We start from the raw sequence: 25,422 nt of genomic DNA on the forward strand, positions 1-25,422 counted from the left end.
CTTCCTCTTGCTACCTGATTAATCCTTTGGCCCTGGCTTGCTCCTTGCTCCATCTTCCTAGCTTGCCCTATTGTTCCAAGTACTGGCTCACTCCTTGACTGTGATCCCCTGGTACAATTCCTGGCTCCTATCCTGATTCCTGGCTCATCTCATACTACTGCCTATGTCTCAGCCCTGACAGGTGGAGAGGCTTTCTAAACCCAGCTGCTTCAAAGTGAGAGGCGGTTGTCTGTCTGGAAGGCTACTGCTTAAGCTTCATAAAAGCTACATTAACCCAGATAATCCAGATCACAGTGTGCTGCAAGCAAAGAGCAAGAATGAACAAGGTACACCACACCAAAAGTAGTTTTTTCTGCACAATACAAATCTCTACATGTTCCTAGCAATTAGACCATCACTGGTCAAACATGAAGGATTACTAACCCTCTGATCTGAGGGAGAATTCCTCCATATATTGTGATCAGTTTGATCCAGAGTGTAAAGCTATGGGGTCTCTCCAACAATGCATTTGATTGGGATGCAAGCCAATCACAGCCAGCATTCCATCAGGAGCTCTGGCAATTCCTCATGTTTCCCTGGAAGGATGACCCTTTATCTTCAACTTTATAAGAACTAAGGTAAAGGCAAAACATGACTGAGACACAATGATAGTAAGAACACCCCTTATCATACATTTCATAAATGTATCCAGATTTGTCTTGGAACCATTGAGTTTTTCTCTCATGATGCCTGACCTAAATCTACAAATAGTTCCTGCTAGCATCTGCTTTTCTTTGTACATAGTATTTTGTCTGAGAACTTTGTTCCAAGCTTATATTTAAGGACGTAACATAATAAGCATATCTTATGTAGTGGGTTAGGGCTATAGTGCAGCAACACTTTTACTTCGGAGGAAAATGTAATTCTTGGGTTATCACAAAGTCTGACTCATGAAAGGTGTGTGTGTGTGTGTTCTGAAGTCCACATTGATCTTGAAAACCTGGAGCATGTAAAGCATTGGAGGATGTCAATGTGGAACTGAGATCTAGACATCATTTTGTGGTAATCTGTCTAGGCGCTTTCTGTGGTATGTGGGTGTAACATATTGTATGTTACTATTTTATAATATTAATTAATGCTACTGAGATGCTACTAGTGCTTGCTGGCATGTGTGGGTGGATGTACTTGACAGTTATAAACAAAGACATACGGAGCAGGAAAAACAGGGACACACCTTTTTTTAACAGCATTCAAGGGCATGGAGGTTTTTTTTTTTAAAAAAGGGAAAACTAAATATTTTGCCAGCACAAATTGGTGTGAGTGAAGGCTTCATGTAGCACTTGGCAAGAGAGACATAAAGAGAATGATCTATGCTGTGTTTTTGTGGTGATCCATCTGTGTTGGAAGAATGCATGTCAGTTGTTTGACAACTGTTGTGGCATGAGCTAGGCACAGTGTTTTATGGTGTGCACCCTAACTGTAGCTCTGAATGTCTTTTCTTGTCTTCACATGCACAAGGCCTACATCTAAGCTATTGTTCATATGAGCAGTCTAACCTTTGGGTGGGGATGGAGGGAAGGTCTTTTACCCAGAGGGTGTTTCCAAGGTTTTCTCACTACATTCCCTATCCCAGGGGTGGGCCAACTTCAGGCCAGAGGGATCTTCTTTATTTTTTACTAGAACCCAAGACCCATCAGCTGGAGCCAAGTGCAAAAGATAGGCACTTACAATTTAAGAATCTGGAGCCCATGAATTTGTTTTGAGTACTAGAACTGAACTGAGCTCTTGGTCCTTCCACACAAAAATTCATTCCTGGTTACCCCCACCCACTCTACTTTCTTCATTTAAGCAATATAATGTAGAGGAACAGGTCATGTAGTTGTTGCCATTGGTTTTTTTTAATTGATTTTTTTAACATTGCAACTTCATTCAGAAAAAGAAAGAAAATAATGAGAAAATAAAAAACCCTGACAGTTCACATTAACAGAACATTTAAACATCACTGCATCCATTTTAGTTTACATATATAGATCAATGTATGCTGTCCAAATACGTATCCAGATGAAGTTGGTGTGCAGTATACAAAGAATGCTCATGTGTAGCAAGGGTGTTTAGGTCATCAAACCATTGCATTAGTTGGTGGGCATTTGTCCTTGCAGGCTTGAACTATGTCTCTTAGTGACAACTAGGGCATGTAAAGTCCATTCTTGTTACTCTGTTAAACAATTGTAAGTCAGACATCCTTACCAATTGTCTTCAAATCTCCCAGAGATCAGGAGTAGCCAGTGTGGAGGACCTGTGTCCCAGCAGCAGCATCACTGGTGCTTACCTAGATGGCAGTGAGCAGGCCAACAGTGAGGTTAGTGGTACAGGCACACACCGGCTATGTCAATGCAGTCCTTCTGTTAGTATGCCCATGCATCCCCAACCTTATTGCCACACCATCCAAATAAGTACAAGCAACACTGCTGTCAAGAGGGTGGTTCTCCCATACCACCCCTCCATGCTACCTGCTCCTGCCAAAGACCTATCAGTAGATGCAGATCTTCCTTCTACTCAACCCTGTACTATATTGATGAGTATAAAATACCACAAAGGGTTGTCATCTGCTATAGCATCTTGCTATCAAATGATCTTCTTCACTCAGAGCTGCTTGGTATGATTTTGCTTTCAAACCTAGGTATTGTGTTTGCAGAAAAATGAAAATGAAAGCATAGTTGGGGCAGTAAACTACTCCTGCCTTCTTTCCCATTCAGTAATCCTATTCTGCTTATCCACACATGTAAAAAGTCATTAATATCTCTTCTGACACTTGTCCCTGAAGACAACATAACACTGGAGCAAACATCTTGGGAGTTATAGCAGAAATTAGGAAAAGGAGGTGAATACAGATGGTGAATTTTGAACTCATCCTTTGCTCTAAGGACCAGTTCAGGCTGAGTTCTCATGTGTATATCGCAATTCTCACTCCATCAGAGATCAAACACCAGTTTCCATATTGTCTTATACACAGTACTGTTCCAATTAAGGCAGCACACACATTTAACTGCAAGTCTTCAGACTGCTTCACACAATAGTCACAGTTATTAAGAGATGACTCTGCATGAAAGCTCTGTGTATAAAGACTGCTATGGCTGTTTCACACAACCAAACATCACCTGATAGCAATGAAAGCACCTACGGAGCAATGAAGCACATTTGTAAATTAGCTACAATCTATGTTTTATTTGCCAAGAAATGCACTGAGTGGAACTGCACTACAGTTCGCCACAGTCATGTGATTGCAACAGCATGCATCCAGTTCAAAACTCAACCCACGTATTCTGTACCACTGCAAAGCTTCCAAAGGAAGTTTGATGTAATGTGGAATGAAAGGAGTCAGCCCATAAAAAGGATTAAAAATAGCTCTGAGCATGTTCAGATGGCATTTCTCTGACAGCTAACCAAACCTGTCCCCACAGATTTGAGATCTGGGGGTAAAGCTGGCTTCCAAAACAAAGGGTATCACTTCCAGACACTCTGGAATCAGGATACTTTTATTCTTAAAACACACAGGATGGTGGTGCCACCACTGGGTACTGCCTGATTGGGGCTGACCAGCAACAGGGCCTTCTTGATAGCATCCCAGTTTATGGAATGCCCTCCATGGTGTGGTTCATCTGTCTCTTTCATTATTAAGGTGGAATGTTAATGCCTGTTCATGCAGGCATTTGATGACTGATAAAAAAATCCCCCTGGCAATCTTGAAATTATTTAGCTGTGAGGATATTTGTTTTTAAATGTTTTTAAAGTATTTTTATTGGTTGCTGCCTTTAGGCTCCTTTGGAAGGATGGGATAAAAATCTAATCAATAAAATAGTGATGCATGGAGCAGCTCCACACACACACATCCTAAAGCAGTTTGGATATATGATTGGGACCCCAGCACAGTAGTATGTAAGCAATGTTCCTCATTTCTTAGCCCTAATTCAGAACCCTCATGTCATATCATGCCTTCCACAGCAATAAATGAGAAGACCAGTAATGTAGTGGCAAATTTAGAGGTGCAGGGTCCCGTCATGATACAGCCACATCCCTCCCCCTCCTTTTCCCCTTTTTGCTGCTGTGTTCTTCCACAAGAGATGTCTCTAGGAGCCCAGCAGCATAGAAGGGAGTGTGTTTGCTACTGAGAAGAGTCTTCTCGCTGCTGCTGCTGCTGCTGCTGGGGCCCCAATCTAAGTGGCTGACTCACCTCCTTTCAGTTGATTGGCTCTAATCAGCAAAAAAAGACAAGGAAGCATGTTGGAAGACTCTTTTCAGTGGCCAATATACTCCCCTTTCATGCTGATTGGCCCAGAGGATGCTGGAGTCATAGGGACCCTGCTCCCCCAAAAGTAAGGGGTCTAAGACCTCCGACACCCTGGACGACCATACGGGACTAAAAGCTTGGAGGAACAGGAAATATTTTGGGAGCTACCCGCCGTGCCTGCCTAGAAATCATTCTTGACGTGCTCCAAGGCTGAGCCCTGGCTCAAATTAAGTCCTGCATGCGGAAGATTATGCACAAGACAATATTCAAGAGATGGTGTGGTAGTATTATTGACCGCCTTAGTCTGCGTACGTTACGAGCTAGCGGCACCACAGCTGCCTCCTGCTCAGATCCTCCAAGCTCCCAAGGCTACCCTGCCAGTACTGTCCCTCCTGCGACCCCACCTGAGTCACGCGCACGTAGCTCCCCCTGGTGGTCATTGAGAGAGAATGGTTAGATTGCCTCACAAACCATAAGCGGCTTCCGGGTTGACTCGGAACTTTTGTTTGTTTATTTATTCTTTACGCGAGGCGAGTGACAAAAGCGCAGCGCGGTTGTATGTAAGTCAACAAGGCATGAGACATCTGCAGTCACTTAAGCGCTGGCTTTGTTTTGGTTGTGACCACTGAGCTGCAGGGACCTCTGCTGCAACCTGAGGTGTGTGTTGTGTGCGTATTCCCCCCGAAATCCAAACAGCCACTGACAGAAACTAGTGACCAGGTGGTAGGTCATGGTAGTGGCGGTATAGCTCCCACTGCAGTATTTTAAAGGACTGTTTTACAACCACGAGGCCCCGAATACACGACAGGTTGTCATAGGGCAGGGCTGGGAAAACCAGTCACCTTCTAGATGTTGTCGGACTCCAACTCCCATCAGTCTCAGGCTGTATGGCCAATAGTCAGGGATGTTGGGAGTTGTAGTCCTTTGTCATCCGGAGAGCCACAGGTTCCCCCCTCTCCCCCCCCCCGCTTTAGGGAAAGGGGGTGGAAAGGATGAAGTTGATCGCAGTAGTGGAGGTGTGGGAGAAGGTGAATAACCTTTAGCAGTTGGCCATTTTTGTAATCAGCCGCCTCAGCGGGTTTCCCACCGGCGGAGGGAAAATAAGGGGCCTTCGCTGGTAGGAAAGCAGCTTGGGGGAGGCTGTTTGGATGACAAAAATGGCCGATCAAGAAAGGGTTAATCCCTCCCTCCCTGGCATTCTACTGTGAGCAACTTCTCAGCCCTTAGCCCGACGGAAAAACAAAACAAGAGATGTTAAGGTGGGTTAGATGTTGAAGGACATAATGACATGGAACTACACTGCAGATTTGCTCAAAAACGCCCTGCACCCCCTCCTTTCTATATGGGAACAATAACATTGGCTATATTGCATATTTGTGGTGCACCACCCTTTCAAGCCTCAGCTGCATCTCCAACTCATAATACCAAACAGTGGGCTACATTACAGGGTTGCTGTAAGCCTTAAATTCTTAGCCACTGCGGTTTAATCTGCACTACTGTATTGCATCTGTATGGCAATTTCTTAATGCTTAAAAACATGCATTAAGTCCTGTCCTGCCTTTGCTGCTACCTCTTCTTGAAGGGGGGGGTGCGGACTCGCTGTTCCCCAATAACAACTACGCTAAATCCTGAATTCTCCACCACTGGTTTCCTAAAGGCAGGTGCCACTTTTTGCCCCCGCAGGAACAAGAGATGGAATGGCGTCAAAAACAGGCAGGAAGTCCCGTTCTTAGACAATGGAATCATCGGTCTACTTTTTATAAAGTCTATGCTGGTGGCTGCTCCCCCTCCTTCTCCCTCGCCTTGCTTGGGCCCGGGTCCTCCGGGCGGCGAGCGACGCTCTAGGCTGCGTCCGTTTACTCGCTGCTCCCGGCGTCCCCGGCCCGAGCTGGACTTGGGGAGAAGGGACGGCCGCGGTGACGACTCACCATTTTCCGCGCCTTACGGCTCCAGCAGCGCCTGGACAGCGCCGCAGGTACTGAACCTCCCCCCCCACGGCCCACCGCCCGCCTGCCTGGTATCACCAGTCTCTTATTTTAACGCTTACACCGAGGTCCACAGTCAACTCCCCCCCCCGCTGCCGCCTTCAGCGACTTCCAGCCTTCCCTTTAATTCCAGTAGTCTCTGATACCCCAAAGCCCAATGGAGCCACCTACCCCTCACTTAACCCCACCTCTCCCTGCCCGCTGTTATCCCTCCTCGGTCAATCCCTGCACCCGCCGTATCTCATCCACAGTCCAGTATTCATTGCCGTTATTCTTATAATTCTCTTATTAATCTTCTTTTCAATCGATTTCTCTTCTTCCCACTACATTGGCATATCCCACATATATTTTTCTCATATGCTCACCTGCAACTTTGCAGGGGTTGCCTACCAATAATCTTCCTCATCCCTTAATCGTCCACCATGATTTGCTTCCTTTCTTTTCCTATCCATCAGCCATTGTACTACTGCACATATAGTCAGTCAGCAAATACCTAATTTCATGCATGCACTGATGAATCACTATAGTTTGTGCGATGCTATAACTCTCTGTGGTCCTCACCTTGTTTCCTTAGTAGCGGTAAACATGTTTTGAGGACTAGTTCTACTTTCCAGACTAAACACCAAGGATAGTTTGTGTCACACAGTTCCAGTTATAAGGTGTAATCAGAATAAGAGCTCACCGCTTTTTGCTAGCAAGAATATGTTTTATCTGCCCTGCCCAACAAAGGGTTGGATGTAGGGTGTTTTGCATTTTTCTTTGTTGTCGATCATCCTGTCATGCTTGGTTTTTATGCTTCTTCACCCATCTCTTGTGTCTTACTGTCTTTTTCACAAATGTTTTATCATGGAATGTTTGGATCCAGCATTTAGGGTTGCCAGTTTTGGTTGTGAGATTCATAAGAACATAGGAAGCTGCCTTTTACTGAACTAGATCCTTGGTTCAGTGATGTCTACATTGACTGTAGTTTCCAGGGTTTGGAAGTGGTTATGTGCACAATTCCCCCCCCCCAAAAAAACTGTTCATATAGTTTTTCACCATTTGTCAAGAAGTAAGTTCTTTTCAGACCTCACAAAATTTGCACATAGCTATTCAATTTACAGTGAGAAAGGTAGACCTGCGATGATTCAAGAAGTCTGAAATAAAGTTAAGAAGCAGGGGAAAAAAAGCTTTCCATATTCATATCTACTTAGCAGTACTACTGAATTTAATAGGACCTACTCCCAGGGAGGTGTGTATAGGGTTGCAGTCTTAGACGTATTTTGAGATAGTACAGATGAACAAGATGATTAAACTTTTCCAATACAAGTGGTGACATTTTTCACTTATTTCTAAATATATATTTAAATGAATTGGAGTGGGGCACTTTTTGAAAACTCACTTGATAACTAATGAGTGCATTACAGATGCTAGCTGCAAAGATGTTTGACTAAGAGCAGTAAATGTGACTGACTCACAGTCATACCCTATGCTCAGAGTAATTTATGCAAAGTATATTTACATATATGTATTTCTCTTGTATGAATTAGTCTGATTTCAAGGGTCAGGTTTTGAAATGATCTGTATTTTTTGTCAAGGGTTAGGGTGGCATCAACAAGAAGGGAGGTGAACCAAGATAGGCACATGCATGTACATTGGGTATCAGTGGTAGTACAGCTGGGATATAACCAGTGGAATGACAGCGAGCTGTTTAGGCCCCTGCAACTCTGTAATTCTGATCAATAGAAGCCTCACATACTATGATTTCATTTTTTAAATTAGATTTATATCCTGCCCTTCCAGCAGGAGCCCTGATATGAATGGTATAAAAAAAAATTCAGCCCTAGATGTGAATAGTATAAAAAAGCCACTTGTACATTCCTGAAAACTGTTGGGGAGTTGAAACCAATTGCACTTCTCTGCAGTATGTCTGTGAGGGTTTTTTTTTTTAAAGAGACATACATGTGTTTCAATCATGGCTTTACTGGGAATGCAGAGCAGATATGTACACTGAAACTTTACATGTAAAGCTGCCAGTATTGTTCAACAGATACAGCCAACATATTTTCAAACTTCTTTACAGCCATGAGGGTTTTGAACAAAGCCACTGCTGTATTCTCATCTCCATATTTGCAGATAGCAGATTTTGCACTTTCACAGGGATCCTGCAAACTCAGACAGCATGCAATAATCCTGAGTATATCCTTAATGTGATCTGCTTGAGAGCCATATAATTATTCTGAACATTACATATCATAAGTTCAGCACTAGTGAACTCTGTCTGCGTGCAGTTCTTGCAGTTACAACCAGTGAAGTACACGGGAAGCAAGAAAGGGTGGTTCAGTTAGCTATTCAGGTGTCAAAGGAACATTTGACATCTTTGACACCAGTGTTTGTTTAGTTTGGGAACTTTAGCAGACAGAGGGAGCAGTTTTTGCAGGTTACAGAGGGGGAATATTAAAATATGCATGCAGGCATATGAAGTAGGGAAAGGTGGTAAATGAAAGCACTTTTAATTTCACTACCTAAGATCAAATGAGTAAGATGTATTTTATGTCATTTGTTTTCTATAGAGGACTCATTTGTATATGTTTGTCGAAAGAAATTCTCCATAACTGAGCAGGTGGGGAAACATTTCTTCCTAATCTCCAGCAGTGGGAGGCTAACTTTATTCTTGGAGTATGTGATTTTAAATCTTTCTGCAAACTTGATAATATTATATATTACAATTTGTAATATTGTCAACCGTATATATCTGCTTTGATACTCTTTGAATCTCTCGTTCTTGGCCATGGACAGCAACCTCTGGCATTGAGAAGAAGAGTTTCATTGCATATTTTAAAACTGTAACATTGTATGTTCCAAACTTCTCTGGGTTGTATCCAACTGGGCAGTTTAAAATAGATTCAGTGCATCCCATACATGCATGTCTCATTATCCTCATCCAAGTGACAGCCTGCACTTTTGCCCATGTAATTTGGATTTTCCTAATCTGTGGATAATGTGATGGTGGTGGTGGGGATCCAACATAAAATCACGTTACCTGAGTGTGGATGCACTTAAGTACATTGTGTGAGTGGGGTGGGTTTTTTACATGTGTGGTGATGTTTTTGTGGGTGCCATTTATTACCATAGCTCTTACTTCTGTTTACTCATCGCCTGAGTGCAACCAAGCCATTTTGTTCTCATCAGCTCAAAGGAAAGGCTGCAGCATGCCTTGTTCCATCAGTTGTTGCTAAAGGCACGTTTGCAGTAATTTTAATTTTATTTTTAAAACAGCTGTTCTGCCTAGGCTTGTTCTTGCTCAAAACAGCTATATTAAAAATAACAATAAAAGAGGAAAGAAAAAGGAAGGAGCTCTCTCCAAATCCTTCTCCCTCAAATTGCTCCCTTCTTGCCTTGGCCATGTGTGCTTGTGTGTGAGACATACTGTGTATGTTCTTCTCTGAGCTGCACCATGGTGTTTGCAGGGAGGGCCTGGGCATAGGAGGCACTAATGCCTCTCCCTGCCTGCTATTCTTTGCCCTGGGAAGGCACTCCTCAGTGGGCTACTGACTCTCTGTTTGTCAGGTCTGTGTGCAACACACAAATATATATTTATTTTTAAACTTTAGTTTTGCACAAATAAATAAATAAATAAGGTGTTTTAAAAAAGCCCGTTTTGCCCACTGTGAAACTTTGCCTTTGATAAAAGGTGCATGTGCACAGGTAAACAAATACCAATGTGCGTACCCACAATGGACCTCAGGTTTCTGGAACGTCCAGAGGGCAGGGAAGTAGTAAGTAGGAGAAGGGGACAACACCACACAGCACAAATGCACTCCATCAAGTACCACCAGCTAGTGTGTACAGGAAATGCAGAGACAGATTAAATTTGAAAACAGTCATATGTGGATGAAAGTGCACAAAAGTGCCCATGAAAAAATCTGATCTATGCAACACACATGCATAATAATCCTCTAGTGTGTATATAGCCATCCTCAGAGTAGACTCACTGAAATAAATGAACTTGTTAGGCTAACTTGTCCACTGATTTCAACAGGCCTACCCTGACTTAGTCAGATAACACCCTTTATTTAAAAATAATTTCCTGTTTGCTTAAGCATCTGGTCCATATAGATAACAATCTCTGTTCATTAGTAAGATACCTCTGGCTAAATTTCCTAGGCAGGGAACTTTCAAAGATCCTTATGGCATTTGGAATCTTCTGTCCTTACAGTGGTTTCCAACTCTACCAAATAAAAATGTTCTGAATATAAGAGAGTAGCAGAGCTAATTGTTAAAATTACTTGCTAGAAAAATGAAGATGCCATGGGAAGAAAAATTATTTTGGTTTCAAGTTTGAAATAATATGGAGAGTGTGGTTAGATTGACTAGAGTGTTTTATTTTGGAGGGGAGAGGCAAAAATTATCCTGTACGGGTAAAAATAAGAAAAAAAGAATGACACTCTCAGATCAAAGTATACAAGGCCCAGTACAGATGCCTTTGTCACTTCCTGGAAACCATGCCTTGCAAACTGATAGCCAGTCTATGATTAAAACTATGATTAAAGGAGCTTGGTTTGGGTTAGTGCATTGTAGCATGGAACCATGGTTAATGCCAATAAGGGAAAGGAAGGAGGAAATTGCTCTTGAAGGACCTCATGTTTTACATTTGGAAACCATGGTTTGTAGGAAGCAAATGCTCATTCTGTACCAGGCTGAAGTAACTCCCTTGTTACAACAGCTCCACTGGCTGCCAGTTTGTTTCCGGTCACAATTCAAAGTGCTGGTTTTGACCTTTAAAGCCCTATACGGCCCAGGTCCAGGCTATTTGTCAGACCGTATCTCTCTGTATGAGCCTGCCCGGGCCCTGAGATCTTCAGGAGAGGCCCTTCTCTCAGTCCCAACACCCTCGCAAGTGCGATGGGTGGGGACGTGAGATAGGGCCTTCTCAGTGGCTGCTCCTAGGTTCTGGAACTCCCTTCCTAGGGAGGCACAAATGGCCCCCTCCTTGCCATCCTTCCGTCGGCAAGTAAAGACTTTTTTATTCCGACAGGCTTTTGGGATAGAAGGTGTTTAGGATTGGGCTTCACAAGGCTGTTTTATTGTTTTATATTAAAACAAACTCAGTTCACAAGGAGCACTGGAGAAGTCTGTTAGGTCTTGAAGTTGCTATATCACAAGGGGAAATCAGTAGTGGCGGGGAAGCCAATTTTCAAGAAAGCTTTTCTGGTCTTCACATTGAAGAACTCCTGATACAGGATACAGGATTCTTAGGAACCCCCAGCACCCCCCAAAATACAGTTTGAAAAACCACTGCTTTATGCCAAGGCGTTTCATGAGTATGTGTGGTCTGAGCTTTAGACAAGCTGCCAACATATTTTACAAACATTGGACCAAAATTATGTTTGTACCCCATTTTTAAATGAAAGATATACAAATGACCCGGGTAGTGTTGCATGTAAGGATTATTCCTACAACAAGTACTTGATGTATGGGAGTGGACCAGTTTCTGTGTAAGATGTTCAGCAGCAACAGTGTTGCTGACATAATAGTCCCACTGACACATGTAAATAAAGTAAGTTATGGCTTAAGATTTAATAGCACAATCCTGTACATGTCTCATCAGAAGTCCTATTAAGTTCAGTTGGCCTTACTCCCAGGTCAGTGAGAATAGGATTACATTCTAAATTGCTAAATATGAGGCAATCATGTTATCAGGGCTGAGTGCATTTTAAATTTGCAATTGAAAATTTCAGTTTTTATGTTATTACATACACATTTTCAAATCGAAAACAAGAAAAATGTCTTTTAGGTTGTGTATAGATTGTTTATTAAAGGTATTTCTCATTTAATCCATCAGATATGGTCAAATAATTGTTTTATTTAAAATGTTAATTTGTTAGTAGTAACAAAGAGAAAGAGAAATATTAATTAAAAATGTTAGCTATTCTGAAAAAATGTTCTAAGTCATTGTAATCAGCTATTTTAATAATGCTATCCAAATAAAAATGCACATAAAATATATCTTTTATTCCAGAACCTCAGCAAGAAGCCAAACAGTTAAAAAACAACAGCAACTTTTAGGGAGCAAAGGTGTGGTCTCTAGGAGGGCATTCCAAGGGCCGTATATTTTTTTGTGGATGTTTCTCATTGTGGGCAGAGGAAAGTCCGCCCTTGGAAGCCCTCTTCCAGCTTTCATGGAAAGGACCACTGCCATTGCCCCTTACTAACAGTGGAGAGGGTGGATCAAGGGAAGCCAATGGATCTAAAACCCTTCTCTCCCCCTCACACATCCCCAGGAAGTGGACTTATATGCCAGTCCTGAAATTGACATAAATACATTTCTCCCCTTCAGCCAGCCCTTCAGCTTCTACCCTGGCTGGTGTGATATTGAAGGGCTCTACACAGACTCTCTTACATCCCACCTCTTTGGATTGCTCTGCCTGTAACTATAAAAGACAAAAGTGACTCCTTGAATGTACTTGTGCAGGGGACAGGGTGTCTGTTCCTAAATGAAATATGAACAAACCCTGCTCGGCAGAGCAAAAGCAGCATAACAACGACATTTCACAGTCATGTAGTTCAGAGCATCCAGAATTCTGGATGTTTAATGGGCAACTAAAGGCACCAGAAGAAAACCTGGCAGAAGTTTAATGACTTAGATGATGGGGTGGAGGGAAGCCTTATGAAGTATGCGGATGATACGAAACTAGGAGGGATAGCTAACACAATGGAAGACAGGAATAAAATCCAAAGGGACCTGGATAGACTAGAAAATTGGACTGAAATTCAATGAAATTCAATAAAGACAAATGCAAGATTCTGCATTTAGGCCACAAAACAGAAAATGCACGGGTACAGGATGGGAAATACCTGGCTTAGCAGTAGTGCGTGTGAGAAGGACCTTGGAATTGTAGTGGATCGCAAGTTGAACATGACCCAGCAGTGTGATGCTGCTGCAAAAAAGGCAAACGCGGTTTGGGCTGCATAAACAGAGCTATAGTTTCCAGGTCGAGGGAAGTAATAGTCCCACTATATTCTGCATTAGTCAGGCCTCATCCGGAATACTGCGTTCAGTTCTGGGCGCCTCATTTTAAGAAAGATATAGACAAGTTAGAGCGGGTTCAGAAGAGGGCGACGAGGATGATAGCCGGTGTGGAGAACAAGTCTTATGAGGAAAGGTTGAAGGAACTTGGCATGTTCAGTCTGGTGAAGAGAAGGCTGAGGGGTGACATGATTGCACTCTTTAAGTACCTGAAGGGCTGTCACATAGAGGAGGGTACACATTTGTTCTCTGCTGCCCCAGAGGGTAGGACTAGGTCTAATGGTTTTAAGTTGCAGGAGCATAGATTCAGATTGGACATTAGAAGTAACTTCTTGACAGTAAGGGCAGTTCGGCAATGGAACCGACTGCCTAGGGAGGTGATGGGATCCCCTTCGCTGGATGTCTTCAAGCAGAGGCTGGACAGCTATCTGCGGGAGATGCTCTAGCTGTGGATTTCCTGCTGTGAGCAGGGGGTTGGACTCGATGGCCTACAAGGCCCCTTCCAACTCTTTGATTCTATGATTCTAAGAGGACTTTCCAGCACAACCCTGACCGCTGCAGGGGAAGGAAAGAAGTAGCTCTAACTTCTGACTTTTCTAATAGATGGCCCTATGGTGCAAATAAAAAACAAGCCTTTGCCTACACAAGGGGATTATCTTCTTCATGGAATATTAGAGTGAATTGATTGGCACCCTATTCCTGAATAAGTGACTCTGGATTCCTGGCTTATTTTTCAAAGGCAATTCCTTTCCTGTTTTTGTGCAGAGAGTTAAAGTGGGGAAACAAATTAGACCAGAATAAAAAAATCAACACATTTGAAATGTGGTGTTGGAGGAGAGCTTTGTGCATACCATTGACTGCAAAAAAGACAAATAATTGGGTGTTAGAACAAATTAAACCAGAACTGTCACTAGAAGCTAAAATGATGAAACTGAGGTTATACTTTGGACACTTAATGAGAAGACATGATTCACGAGAAAAGACAGTAATGCTGGGGAAAACAGCAGGGAGTAGAAAAAGAGGAAGGCCAAACAAGAGATGGATTGATTCCATAAAGGAAGCCACAGACCTGAACTTACAAGATCTGAAGAGGGTGGTTCATGACAGATGCTCTTGGAGGCCACTGATTCATAGGGTCGCCATAAGTCATAATCGACTTGAAGGCATATAACAAAAACTGTAAAGATTAAAGTTATACTGTTGTGAATCTAAGCTTTCATTTTAAGGTAAATTGCTATCCATCATATTAAAAAAATGACGTTTTAAAAGTGATGCCAAACATTTTTGATATTTTGCTTTAGAGTAAATCAGAGGCAACCCCCTTTTAAAAATGATAATAATAAATAGCACAAATACCAAATGCTGTATTCTTTTTATGTTAATTCTGTTTCTCTTGTTTCTGTTCTCTTTATCAGGTGAAAGATGGCACAGTTCCTCTGAAGTTGTAGGTGACTTTTGACATCTTGGTTACCATGACACCAAGTAGAGGACTGTGGGGAAAAAAGTAGGATTTCTTCCCCTTCCCTCAAAAACTACTAATGACCATGGCTGGGTAAGGATTAAGCAAGGCATGAAAATTCCAGAACTTTATTTCCCTTTTCATATGCTTCATCTTCAAAATCATTTCCTAAGGCCTGACAGAAATATCTTCATTGAGTAATTCTGTATAGAGCAGGCAATTAAATCCCCTCTGCCAATGGTTGTGCCATTCTTTTTGTCTCTTCTTTAGTGTGGATAGAACATGCACATTCCTCTGTTTGAAAATAATCACACTTGCCATACAAATTCTCTCATACCCAATCTATGCTGTTGCTCACATGTGCTCTTGCCTGCTCTGCTCTCCCTAGCTCCCATGTGCACCCAGTGGAGTGACACAAATTCTGGAATATTTACAAGGTTTGGCTGAGGGGAAATGGCTTGTGTTTTGCTGTTCTTCAAGCTTGGTTTGGAGTGTTGGAAATGTTGATTCCCCCCCCCCTTACATTCTAGGACTTGCCCAGTGTGCTAACATCATGGGGAGTTGCTGTAGCTGCCCATGTAGAGACAGTGTTCCAGATAACCACCCCACCAAGTTTAAGGTAACTTGCTTTTATTCATGTTGTATTAATTGTTCTACTACTAGAATTATTCAAAGTGAATTAAGGCATACAAAATGTCATGCTACAAGGCATTAAAGTAGTTCAGAGCATCCATTTCTACAGAGGAGTCAACTACCATCCTTCTGTTTTTTTCTCTCAAGCTCTTTTGTTGCTGTCCCTTGAGTTTGGAAACATTCTTGTTCTTCATGTGTTTTATGTGGTAGTAGTAGAGACAATGCGATTTCAGTGTCTCAGTAAGAGAGAAAACTGGGTTGCCTCTCAGTAGATGATAGATAGCTAAGGAACCTGTGTTGGTCCATAAGAAAAATGCCGCCACCACCACCACACACACACTTTGCTTAATATTGAGCCTGTTGAAGAGTTCTGGATCATTTGAAACCTTGCTCACTATTTTAGTTGAACCTACACTGGATCTTGGAATTGCTTATGAGAGCAGTCATTTTAAATGGATCAGTTCACTCTGTGGTTTTAGTTATTAGGAAGGTTGTGTGATATGGATATGGATATCTCCTAAGTACAAATATAGCCATTAATAAATCTGAGAGGCTGTTGGAGTGAATGAGAACCCCTGTTGTATCAGTATAATGAGTCATTCCCTAAGTGGCCTAAGAACTTCCTCTGGATTGGGATAGCAGCCTCCAGGTGGATCAGAATGAGATATTTTCCAGGCAGCGAAGTCATCCTAAAAAGATTTCCCCATTCTACAAAAGTAAAAGTAACTGTGTCAAGGAGACATTGTTGTACTTTCCTTAGCAAACATAACCCACTAGCATACTATTTTATGTAGCATTTGTTCTGCCTACTAATGTGCTGTTTGGCATAATACATTGAGCTCCTGACAACTGGTTTTGGTGTTTCCACAGGTGACAAATGTTGACGATGAGGGCAACGAGCTGGGCTCGGGGATCATGGAGTTGACACAGAGGGAGCTTCTTTTGCACACACACAAACGCGATGCTGTTCGGTGGCCATACCTTTGTTTGCGTCGCTACGGCTATGACTCCAACCTCTTCTCTTTTGAGAGTGGGCGTCGCTGCCTGACTGGACAGGGTATGTGCATTTCTCAGCAGGGACAATGGCTCCCAAACTTTATTGCTGCAGAAGGCTGGGATGTTAGGATAACGACTGATTTCTCTGTTCATGGCATCTTGTAAATCTGGTTCTTGTGCAGAAACCATTCTAGTGTAGTGCATAGGGAAAACTCACAGTACTGCTTTCAGCTAAATGTTAACTATGTTTGTTTGTGGATGCAATGAGGCTCATGGCTTTGGGATCTCTGCTGTGTAAACTCTGAAGTCACTTAGATCATTCAGTTTCTGGCAGTCTGATAGGAATTATGATAATACTTTTTATGTCTGATTTCAGAATTTGGCTGTATCAGATTTTTAAATCCACTGTTATATGAATAATAGTGAGGTGGAGAGTTTAATTTTAATATAAGTGAAAGCTGACAGCATATCATAAGAACATAAAGAGCGCCTTGCTGGATCAGACCAAAGGTCCATCTTGCACTTTAGTCTCCATTAGTTGCCAGCCAATGTTCCTGAGAGGCTATGAAATAAAACATGTTGGAGATAGCCATTGTTTCTTTTTAGCATCTGGTTTTTAGAGACATAGTACCTCTGAGCATGAGATGCCATTTTTAAGCTATTGTGGCTTACAGCCGTTTATTGATGCATCCTCCATTCATTTGTTTAATCCTTTTATTAAAGCCCTACAAGCTGGTGACCCCCCACCACAACTTACAGCAGTAAACTCAATAAAGCAGGGGTGGGGATGTTGTCAGACTCCAGATCCCATCAGCCCCAGCCAGCATGCCAGAAGTAATGGGAGTTGTAGTACAGTAACAGCTGGAGGGCCACATAATCCCCACCTTGCCATAAACTAATTATGTTTCATCTTGAATCTTCTGGCAATCACGCCTTGTTCACATGATCACTTAAAAACCACGCTTTAGATAACTGTAGATGACCTGCAGCAAACCTCAGGTTTGCATGTACCCCTCCCCTCCTGTGTGCACAAGAAGAGAAGAGGGAAAGCTTCCATTTTCATTATAGAACAGACCACAGTATTGTATTATTTATGCACTATAGTTTGTTTTAACCAATATTAGTTAACAAACCAGGGTATCAAACCCTGACTTGGGACAGTGCCTCAACTCATCATGGCATTGTATTAATTGTATTACAAGACCTGTTGCACCAATGATTACATCCCTCCCAGTATAGCACATCGAGGGACTTAAATACATTTGTGCCATGCTGCTAGAGCAGGATCATAGATGTTGATGTTATATAACATTGTGTGCCTTTGACGGTGGTGCCACTGTTCTCCCACCTCAACTAGTAGTAGAAATTAGAAGGGAAAGTGTCCACTGGAACAGAACAGAACTTGATATGGCTGTTCATAGATCCTGAGAACACAAGCAAGGGTCAGTTGAGGGATGCCTTATAATACAAAGTTTATATATATAAGTGGTTTTGCATTGCACATGCACCAATGCAAAACAAGTTTCCGTAACCACTATATACAACTACTCTTCAATCCGTTGTTTGATTCTCTGTTTTAACAAAAGCAATCATGGTTTGTGTTAACTATAATTTGCATTAGTGCACATTACTATTATGCCATGGGTTACGTGGGGGAAGTTTAGGGGAATCATGCAGTGGCGAGTTTGAGAGGCTCTCAGCTTGCAAATCATGGTCTGTAGTGGTCTGTGCCAGCAATTTGTGTCTGCATTACCTGAGACATAATGATAAATTGCAAAAAAACGATGGGTCCCTAGCTCAAAATGCGGTAGGCAGAAAGCCAGGTTTCATATTCAGTGGCTGTAGGCCCTGCTATTGTGTTGGACATCACTACGGACATGAGTGGGTTTTTCCCCCTCATTTTTGTATTTCCCCACTTTTCTTTGTTTCCCTTGTTTGTTTGATTCAAAAAACAAACTTCCTTGAATGACCCTTCCCTTTATACTGGGAAGATAAGGCAGAAATGGGGTGGGGGTTATTTGGGTTTTATTTTTTCTAAAACCAAGAACATTTTCCTACAGAATAGCAGCTGTCGTTGCCATGCTCTTGTCCTGGTTGCTATGGTTTTTTTGTGCGTGTTTGTGCGTGCCAATGTCCGATTGGTTAACTCAACATAGTCAGACAATTGATAGGAATATTTTTTGGGGGAGGGGGAGCTGTTGGCAGTTGAATAAACTCTAAAAGTGAGGGGCCCTCCCATTTCTGTACCAATTTCATTTCATGTTTGTCAATGAGAAGGCAATGAGAATGGTCTGGAGGAAAGGATTTAGCCCCAAAATTGAGCTGGGAAATGAGATGGGAAGTGGCATGTTGTGCTGTTCATGCCTTACCTCTGCTATTATGGGCTCTCCCTGCCCAAGATCAATGTCTTGCCTTTATTATTCTACTTTTTCTTTCTCTCTTCCTCTTCCTATTTTTGACAGGGGCAGGGTGGGTGGGTAAGAGAAGGGTTAGAATTGTTGAGAAAAATTATGTTTAAATTGTTTGTTAAAAACCTTTTTGAAAGCCTCCTCTCCCCCAATAATGTTGTAATAAAATACACTATTTCAGCCAGCAGTTCTGGATTGTGCTCTGATTGTGACAAGGGAACTATCCCTTCTTCCCCCCCCCCCGGCACGGGAATGTGTTTAAACAAGTTCTAGAGTCTTACAAAATGTATTCTTCTTTGTCAGAATGGTGTAACAAGCAGGTCAGACCATAACGTCCCCTCCCTTACCTTTTCTGTCTATTTAGTGACTTGAAATAGCTGTCTGCAGAGGAAAATGTACAACATTCAAGGAGTTGGTTCTTGCCTTTAAAGTCCTAAATGGCCTGCATCCAAGGAGCCCCATCTCCCATATGAAGTGTTCTTCCCTTCCTCTTGCAAACAGTGTGCTTACATCATTTCAGAAGGTCCTACTCTGGTGGCCACAGCATGCACACATCAGGCTACCGATGAGGAGGAGGGCTTTTTCTGTACCTCTGGAACTCCCTTCCTAAGAAGATCTGTCTGCAGTATCAGATGGCATAGCTGGGCTGCATCATTGGCCTGACCTTCCTCCAGCCAAGTCACTGCTGCATACTGGGATGGAAATGGGGAGGGCCAAGGCGGCAGCAAGCTTAGTGTGGTGCAAACGCACTGGTGGAGCCAATCCGATGCTCCTGCTGATGTGTTTGCCCCGCACTGTCCTCACTGCCATCTTGCCCTTCTCCATCCCAATATGCAGCAGCAATTCAGCCAGAGGGAGGTCAGGGAAGTGGCACATCCCCACTGCACTGTCCGCTACTGCCCGTCTGGCCTCCTTGCTTTTACTTTTGGTTAATTAAATTCTTTTAATGCTGTTGGTCTTATTGTTCCTTCTTAGGGTTATAATTGATTTACAGGTACTTTATAACAGGTTTAGGCAGACTTCACATTTGTCAGATCTACATTGCTTTTTTTGTAGAACCCTAAGATTTACCATCCAGACCCAGAAGCAAAAGACACATATTTAGAATTAAAGAATTAAAGATGGCTCTGAGCACATTCTGAGCCCAGGGATTTGTTTTCAGTGCCAGACCTGAACTGAGCTCACTGTCCTTATAACCTAAAAGTCCGTTTCAGCTTAGTTTCCTAATTTCAGCAGCCTAATTTAAGTAGTAAAAGTTGTGTTGTTGTTGCTGTTGTTAAATGTCAAGACCTTCCTCTTCTCCCAGGCATTTTAACATGTGTTTTTAAATTGCTTTTTAAAAATGTGTTTTTAAATTTATATATTTGTTTTTAATGTTTTTAATTGTTGTAAACTAACCAGAGAGCTTCTGCTATGGGGCGGTATACAAATGCAATAAATAAATAAATAAATAAATAAATGGGGATCGGAAACCTTTGCTAATCACCTGTAGATCACCCACCCCTCCTTTATAGTGCTTTTTGATGCCATAAGCTACCGTGGGGGCCTGACTTCAGGCCCAAGGACACGGTATAAATATAAGTAAATAAATATATCTCCTATTGGCCCTCCTAAAACAGCATGCCTTTTCAATCTCAGGAATTTATAGTTTGATTTGCAGTTTAATCCATGTGTTATTAACTTGACCCTGTCCATTTGGTTCATATCATTTTTTAAATTTATTCATATTAAATCCACTGTTTTTGCATAAGGTATAGTGGCAGCGAGTTCCACAATTCACAAATTTTGCATTGTGTAAATATTTTCTGTGTATCAAATGTGTATTTCTTACATTAGAGAAGTAGACCACACTGGCATTAAAACAAATCTTCTTTTCCCCAACACTTTTTGGATATTTGCCTAGGAATTTTTGCATTCAAGTGCTCAAGAGCAGAGGAGATTTTTAACCTGCTTCAGGAGCTGATGCAGTGTAACAGTATCAATGTGGTGGAAGAACCTGTTGTCATCACGAGAAACAGTCATGCTGCTGCTGCTGAACTGGAACTGCCCCGGACACCCCAGACACCCAATAGTAAGGTCCTCCCTCAGCTTGTCAGACAGAGAGGGGAGTGAGAGTATAGAGTTGTGTACTAGTCTGATGGCATCAACCACAGTTTGTTTTAGTAGGAGTTGGAATATTTGTATGGGACCAGGCTGGCTTTTTCAAGCCTTCCAGTAGGATTGTGTCAAAGGCCTAATAGGGTTCCTTTGTAAAATCTCATGGGGATTTGCCATGTGGGCTTGCGATGATCACTTTTCGGTCCCCCCATTGCATAGAGTTCACAGCTGAGACCAGAAGGCCAGTCTACCAGAAGCTATTCCCCTGGTAGGGTGGAGTTGCAATGCTAGCTTCTTGGCAGGCATGTTGCTGCTGCTTACTGGGAGGGAGAACGGGTGAGGAGGTTGGAGTGTGGAGGTTGCCATGGTGCAGGTGCACCAGTAGAACCAATCCAACACTCCCACCAGTGTGCTTGAACCATGCTAATGTCCCCACTGCCTTCCCTCTCCCTGTTTCCCTCCCAGTAAGCTGCATTGACAAACCTGCTGGGAAGCTAGTGTTGTGGCTCTGCCCCACCAGAGAAACTGCTTCTGCAGTGTACTGCTCCAGTGTAGTCCTCGTTCTTGTGTAGTACTGTGACATCTCAGCACCAGGCAAGAGATTCATTGCCTTGTGTGCAATTCTTTTTGGATCCACCTTCTCTAGACTGGGAACGCTTGTGGGGCCCAATGCAGGCAATTCTCATTGCTCATATGAGTCATCCACAAGTGGCTTATGTTAGCAACTTAATCCTCTCACATTTACCCCCTCCATAAATCAATTCTACATGTCCCAAGTGGTTTGTTTATTGTAAAGAAGTTTTGTGCGGTCTTGATACACTGTTTCCAAGGCAACAGTGTGAAACAGGAGTTGTCAGATCAAGTTTTAAACCCCAGTGTAATTTCCGTTGGAATCTATCAAAACTACTGTAGAAATCATACATGAAATCATTAGATCCTTAATGCCTGTCTTAGGTTGAGTAACCCTAGTTCTGTTTGGCTTTGGCTTAAGCATTTCTATATTTAGCCATGGGTAAATATGGCTTGGTTTATAAGTTATATCCTATCTCCTTGCAGTGTAGGCCTCCACTAACCTATTGGCAGATGATTTGTGAATTTTTTTGCAAATAGGTATGGGGTCTCTTGTAAGGCCAGGTTGAGGGCTCTGCAAGTCATGCTCATGTGCTAATGCTGATCATATCTTTCTCTAGCTCTAGGATATACAGTTTCAGGGTTTCCCAATGGATTCCACAGCTTCCCTGGGGAGGCCTCATCTTATCCAGCAGCCAGACATGCCTCCGTGAGCAGCCTAAGGCATTCTTCAGTTGGTGAGGACTCCACACATGCCCTCATCCTCCCTGATGAGCAAGTAAGTTCTCCTTATGGTCAAGGCTGCATTAAGGTGGCTGGGTGCCCTGATGCAATTCCTAAAATAGGGGCTCACTTCCCCATAAAAGGAAAGCATGAAATAATGTATCTCTGAAAAAAAAGTCATGTGGTAATTTAAAATTAACGACTAACACATTTATTGTAGCACTAGGGGCTTCATCCCCTGCATGCTTCATGCACCCCCCCCCCACGGACTCCCAAACATACCCACACAGGGACCCCTACCCTCCCAGGACTCCCAAACACACACACACACCACTTCCAGCCCCCCAAACACATGCACACATCCAGGGACTCCCACCACCCCCGGGAGGGAGGCAGCCAGCCAAGCAACACAGGAACACTGGGGAATGGCTGGGCAGCATCACAGCTCCCCCGCCACTTCCCTCCTCCTTGCTTTCTGCTGCTGAGGCTGTTGGTGAGAGGGGGGACAGCAACAGCAGAGCAGGACAGTTGATGAGGAGCTGCCCCAGGATGTCTTGACTGTTCCTTTGTGGCTTACCTGGGCTGCCTCCCTCCTACCTTGCTTGCTTGCCTCACGCCCACCTCGCTCACCCACCCATCTGCTGTCCTCGCTTGCCTCATGCCCTTGCCACACTTGCCTCATGCCCGCCACTCCTCCTCCCCACTCCCATGGAATGCTGCCATCATGCTGCATGACGGCTTACAAAAATACTATATGTATAGATTAGCTTTCATGGACTACATAACAATACTTTGAGTTAATACTTGGGAGTTTCTCAGCTCTCAGCAAAACACAAGCAAAAAACATTTTGCCAGCCCTGATAACCAAAAACAAAAAAACCCAATATGTGCAGTTTCACATTTTAAACTCACTAAACTCATAATAGTTTTGCTCACTTCCTGCTTCGGGCCAGTCACCAACTCTCAGCCTAACCTATTTCACATGGCTGTTGTGAAAATATAGAAGGAGATGTGAAATGGCTGCAAAAAGGAGATTTAGTGCTAGTATCATAGGCATCAGATTTTGGCTGCTTTAATCAGAATGGTTAACCTGTGGCCATGTTTTTCTGCTTCCCAAGCTCCAAAGCTTCAGCCAGTCTTAATCTGACTTGATTATTGTATGTTTTACAGTAGATGTGTAAATCCTACTTGTATTCAGTTGAGCTGACTCCCAGGTTAGTGTGTACAGGGGATTAATTGCTAATCGTAGGCCTGTAACCATGGGGATGGGGGACTGTGGAAGGCAGAGTGATCTACCTTCATTTAAAAAACGATTTCCCCCTTTTTACTATGTTAATTTTATTTATATAAAATATCACAAGGCAGTATATTACCCAAAACACAGTATTAAATAAAAAATTAAAATGTGAAACAAATCAGTAAAAGGTGGTTGGCAAAGAATCTTTAGTGTTCTGGCTCTACCCTTTGGAATTCCCTCCCTTTGAATATTAGACAGGCACCATCTGTGTTATCACTTCGGCATCTACTGAAGACCTTCCTCTTTCAACCAGCCTTTTAAGTAGAGACCTCATCCGAGTCTGTGTCTGTGGTGGAATTACTTTTTGAGATGTTTTTTAAGCTTTTTTTTAAAAAAGATGTTTTTAAAGATGCTTTGTTTTAATATATTTTAAAGTCTTTTGTTTTTAAGATGTTTTAGAGTGTGTTCAGTGTTTTTGTTTGCCTCCCTGGGTTCCTTCTAATAGGAAGGATGGGATATAAATTTAATAAATAAATAAAAATAATAAATAAAGAATCACAGTTTTGTCTGAATAATACAAGTTTTAGAAGACGTCTAAAAATGAGCAGGGATGATTCTTGCCGAACCTCTCTTGGCAAGGAGTTCCACAGGGAGCCTGCCATGCTAAGGCTTGGCTTCTGGTAAAGGCCAGTCAAACCTCAGGGACACATGGGACCACCAAAAATGCTCCATCTGAAGACCTCAGCAGTAGAGGCAGAGGATAAGGAATCAGGTGGTCCTTAAGGTACTTTGTGCCCAAGTTGTTTAGGGCTTTGTGAATTAACACAAGAACCTTGAACCTGGCACAGTAGAATGTATACTACTGTAAGTTGGCTACACCATAAATTCTTAATGAGTTTCTGGACTTTAATTCCTGCTCATTAGGAGACATGCCTAAGTCTCCTTTGCAAAGTTTTAACATGACTTCTAGGGAGTACCTGATCTCAAATGAACCCACAACAGGAAAAATGCATCCAGGTTGCTAGGACAAAAAAGGGGGGGCAAGGTACAGAGATTCTAAGGACTACTAGAAAAATAAGACGGAAGAAGGAAAAGTACACTACGTGGATTAAAGGAGAGGGGGAAATAGCAGCTCTTTAGGACCCCAGAGATTCCTATTGCATGGTATCCAAACAGCTCACTTATTGGTCACAACTCTTGACATGACTCATTGGCTAAAAATGGGTGGGAGCAGCCAGGCTGGCTCATGTCACAGAAATTACATAGAAGGATATCCACACATTTTGCTTCATAATTTTCTTTCTAGGAGGGTTAGAGACTTACTTTTTCTAATGAAAGCTCAGAGTCTGGATCCCCTGCCTGGGGGCACCAGTGAAGGCCTTTGCAGGCACAGTGGCACTTGCCAACACCAGGTTGGTTACTGCTGGGCTAGAAATGTACTTTAAAAGAAAGAAAGAAAGCTCAAAGACTAGGCCCGCTTTCGGTTGTGGGCCCTGGTGCAATTGCTCCAATTGCGTGATTATAATCCAGCCATGCTTAGGGTGTGCAAAATATGTGTCCCAGTCGTTTTCACTTGTACTGCTTTGTGTCTTCTGTAGAAGTTGATGTATGAAACATTCACCCCCTAATAATGGGATTTCTACAGTATTCATACTTCATCCTTTAGGGAGAGAATATTGTGTCTGAAAGCAACCAACATTCTCTTTCTACATTCATGCACAATGCTTTCATATTTCTCCTTTCCCTAAACTAAAAAACATCTACAATGGATTCTTTAGCATTTTGCATGTTGTTTCCTGATCTTGCACTGTGGAACTAGGTACCATTTTTCTGCATATAAGATTTGGCTTAGCAAGATAGTCTGTTGAGCTAGAAAGGGCATGTTCTGACTGGGGTATAGTCATTTGGGGTCTAAGGGGATCATAGACCCCTTACTTTTTTGGGAGCAGGGTCCCAGCCAGTTCCCTATGTATGAGCCAGTCAGCATGAAAGGGAGTGTGTTAGTCACAAAGAAGAGTCCTTGTCCTTTTGTGCTGAT

General features: G+C 42.6%; 1 protein-coding gene across 4 annotated transcripts in view; it reads left to right on the plus strand.

Moving 5' to 3' along the window:
- The first annotated feature begins 4,729 nt into the window (after nucleotides 1-4,729).
- FRS3 (fibroblast growth factor receptor substrate 3) overlaps nucleotides 4,730-25,422 on the plus strand; it is a 30,051-nt gene continuing 9,358 nt past the window's right edge. For 2 of the 4 annotated variants that reach the window (XR_009763495.1, XM_061632281.1), the window contains exons 1-6: nucleotides 6,143-6,242; nucleotides 14,677-14,813; nucleotides 15,251-15,339; nucleotides 16,224-16,410; nucleotides 20,661-20,828; nucleotides 22,045-22,202. Coding sequence is in view for 3 of the 4 variants with exons in the window: in XM_061632281.1 (XP_061488265.1) it covers nucleotides 15,274-15,339; nucleotides 16,224-16,410; nucleotides 20,661-20,828; nucleotides 22,045-22,202 (579 nt within the window). In the remaining variant the exon portion in view is untranslated. Of the gene's footprint in view, nucleotides 4,925-5,409; nucleotides 5,527-6,142; nucleotides 6,243-14,676; nucleotides 14,814-15,250; nucleotides 15,340-16,223; nucleotides 16,411-20,660; nucleotides 20,829-22,044; nucleotides 22,203-25,422 lie in introns of those variants that run through there. The other 2 variants (XM_061632282.1, XM_061632283.1) reach the window with 2 other exon arrangements.

This window comes from Rhineura floridana, chromosome 6 (assembly GCF_030035675.1).
Source record: "Rhineura floridana isolate rRhiFlo1 chromosome 6, rRhiFlo1.hap2, whole genome shotgun sequence".
Classification (NCBI taxonomy): domain Eukaryota; kingdom Metazoa; phylum Chordata; class Lepidosauria; order Squamata; family Rhineuridae; genus Rhineura; species Rhineura floridana.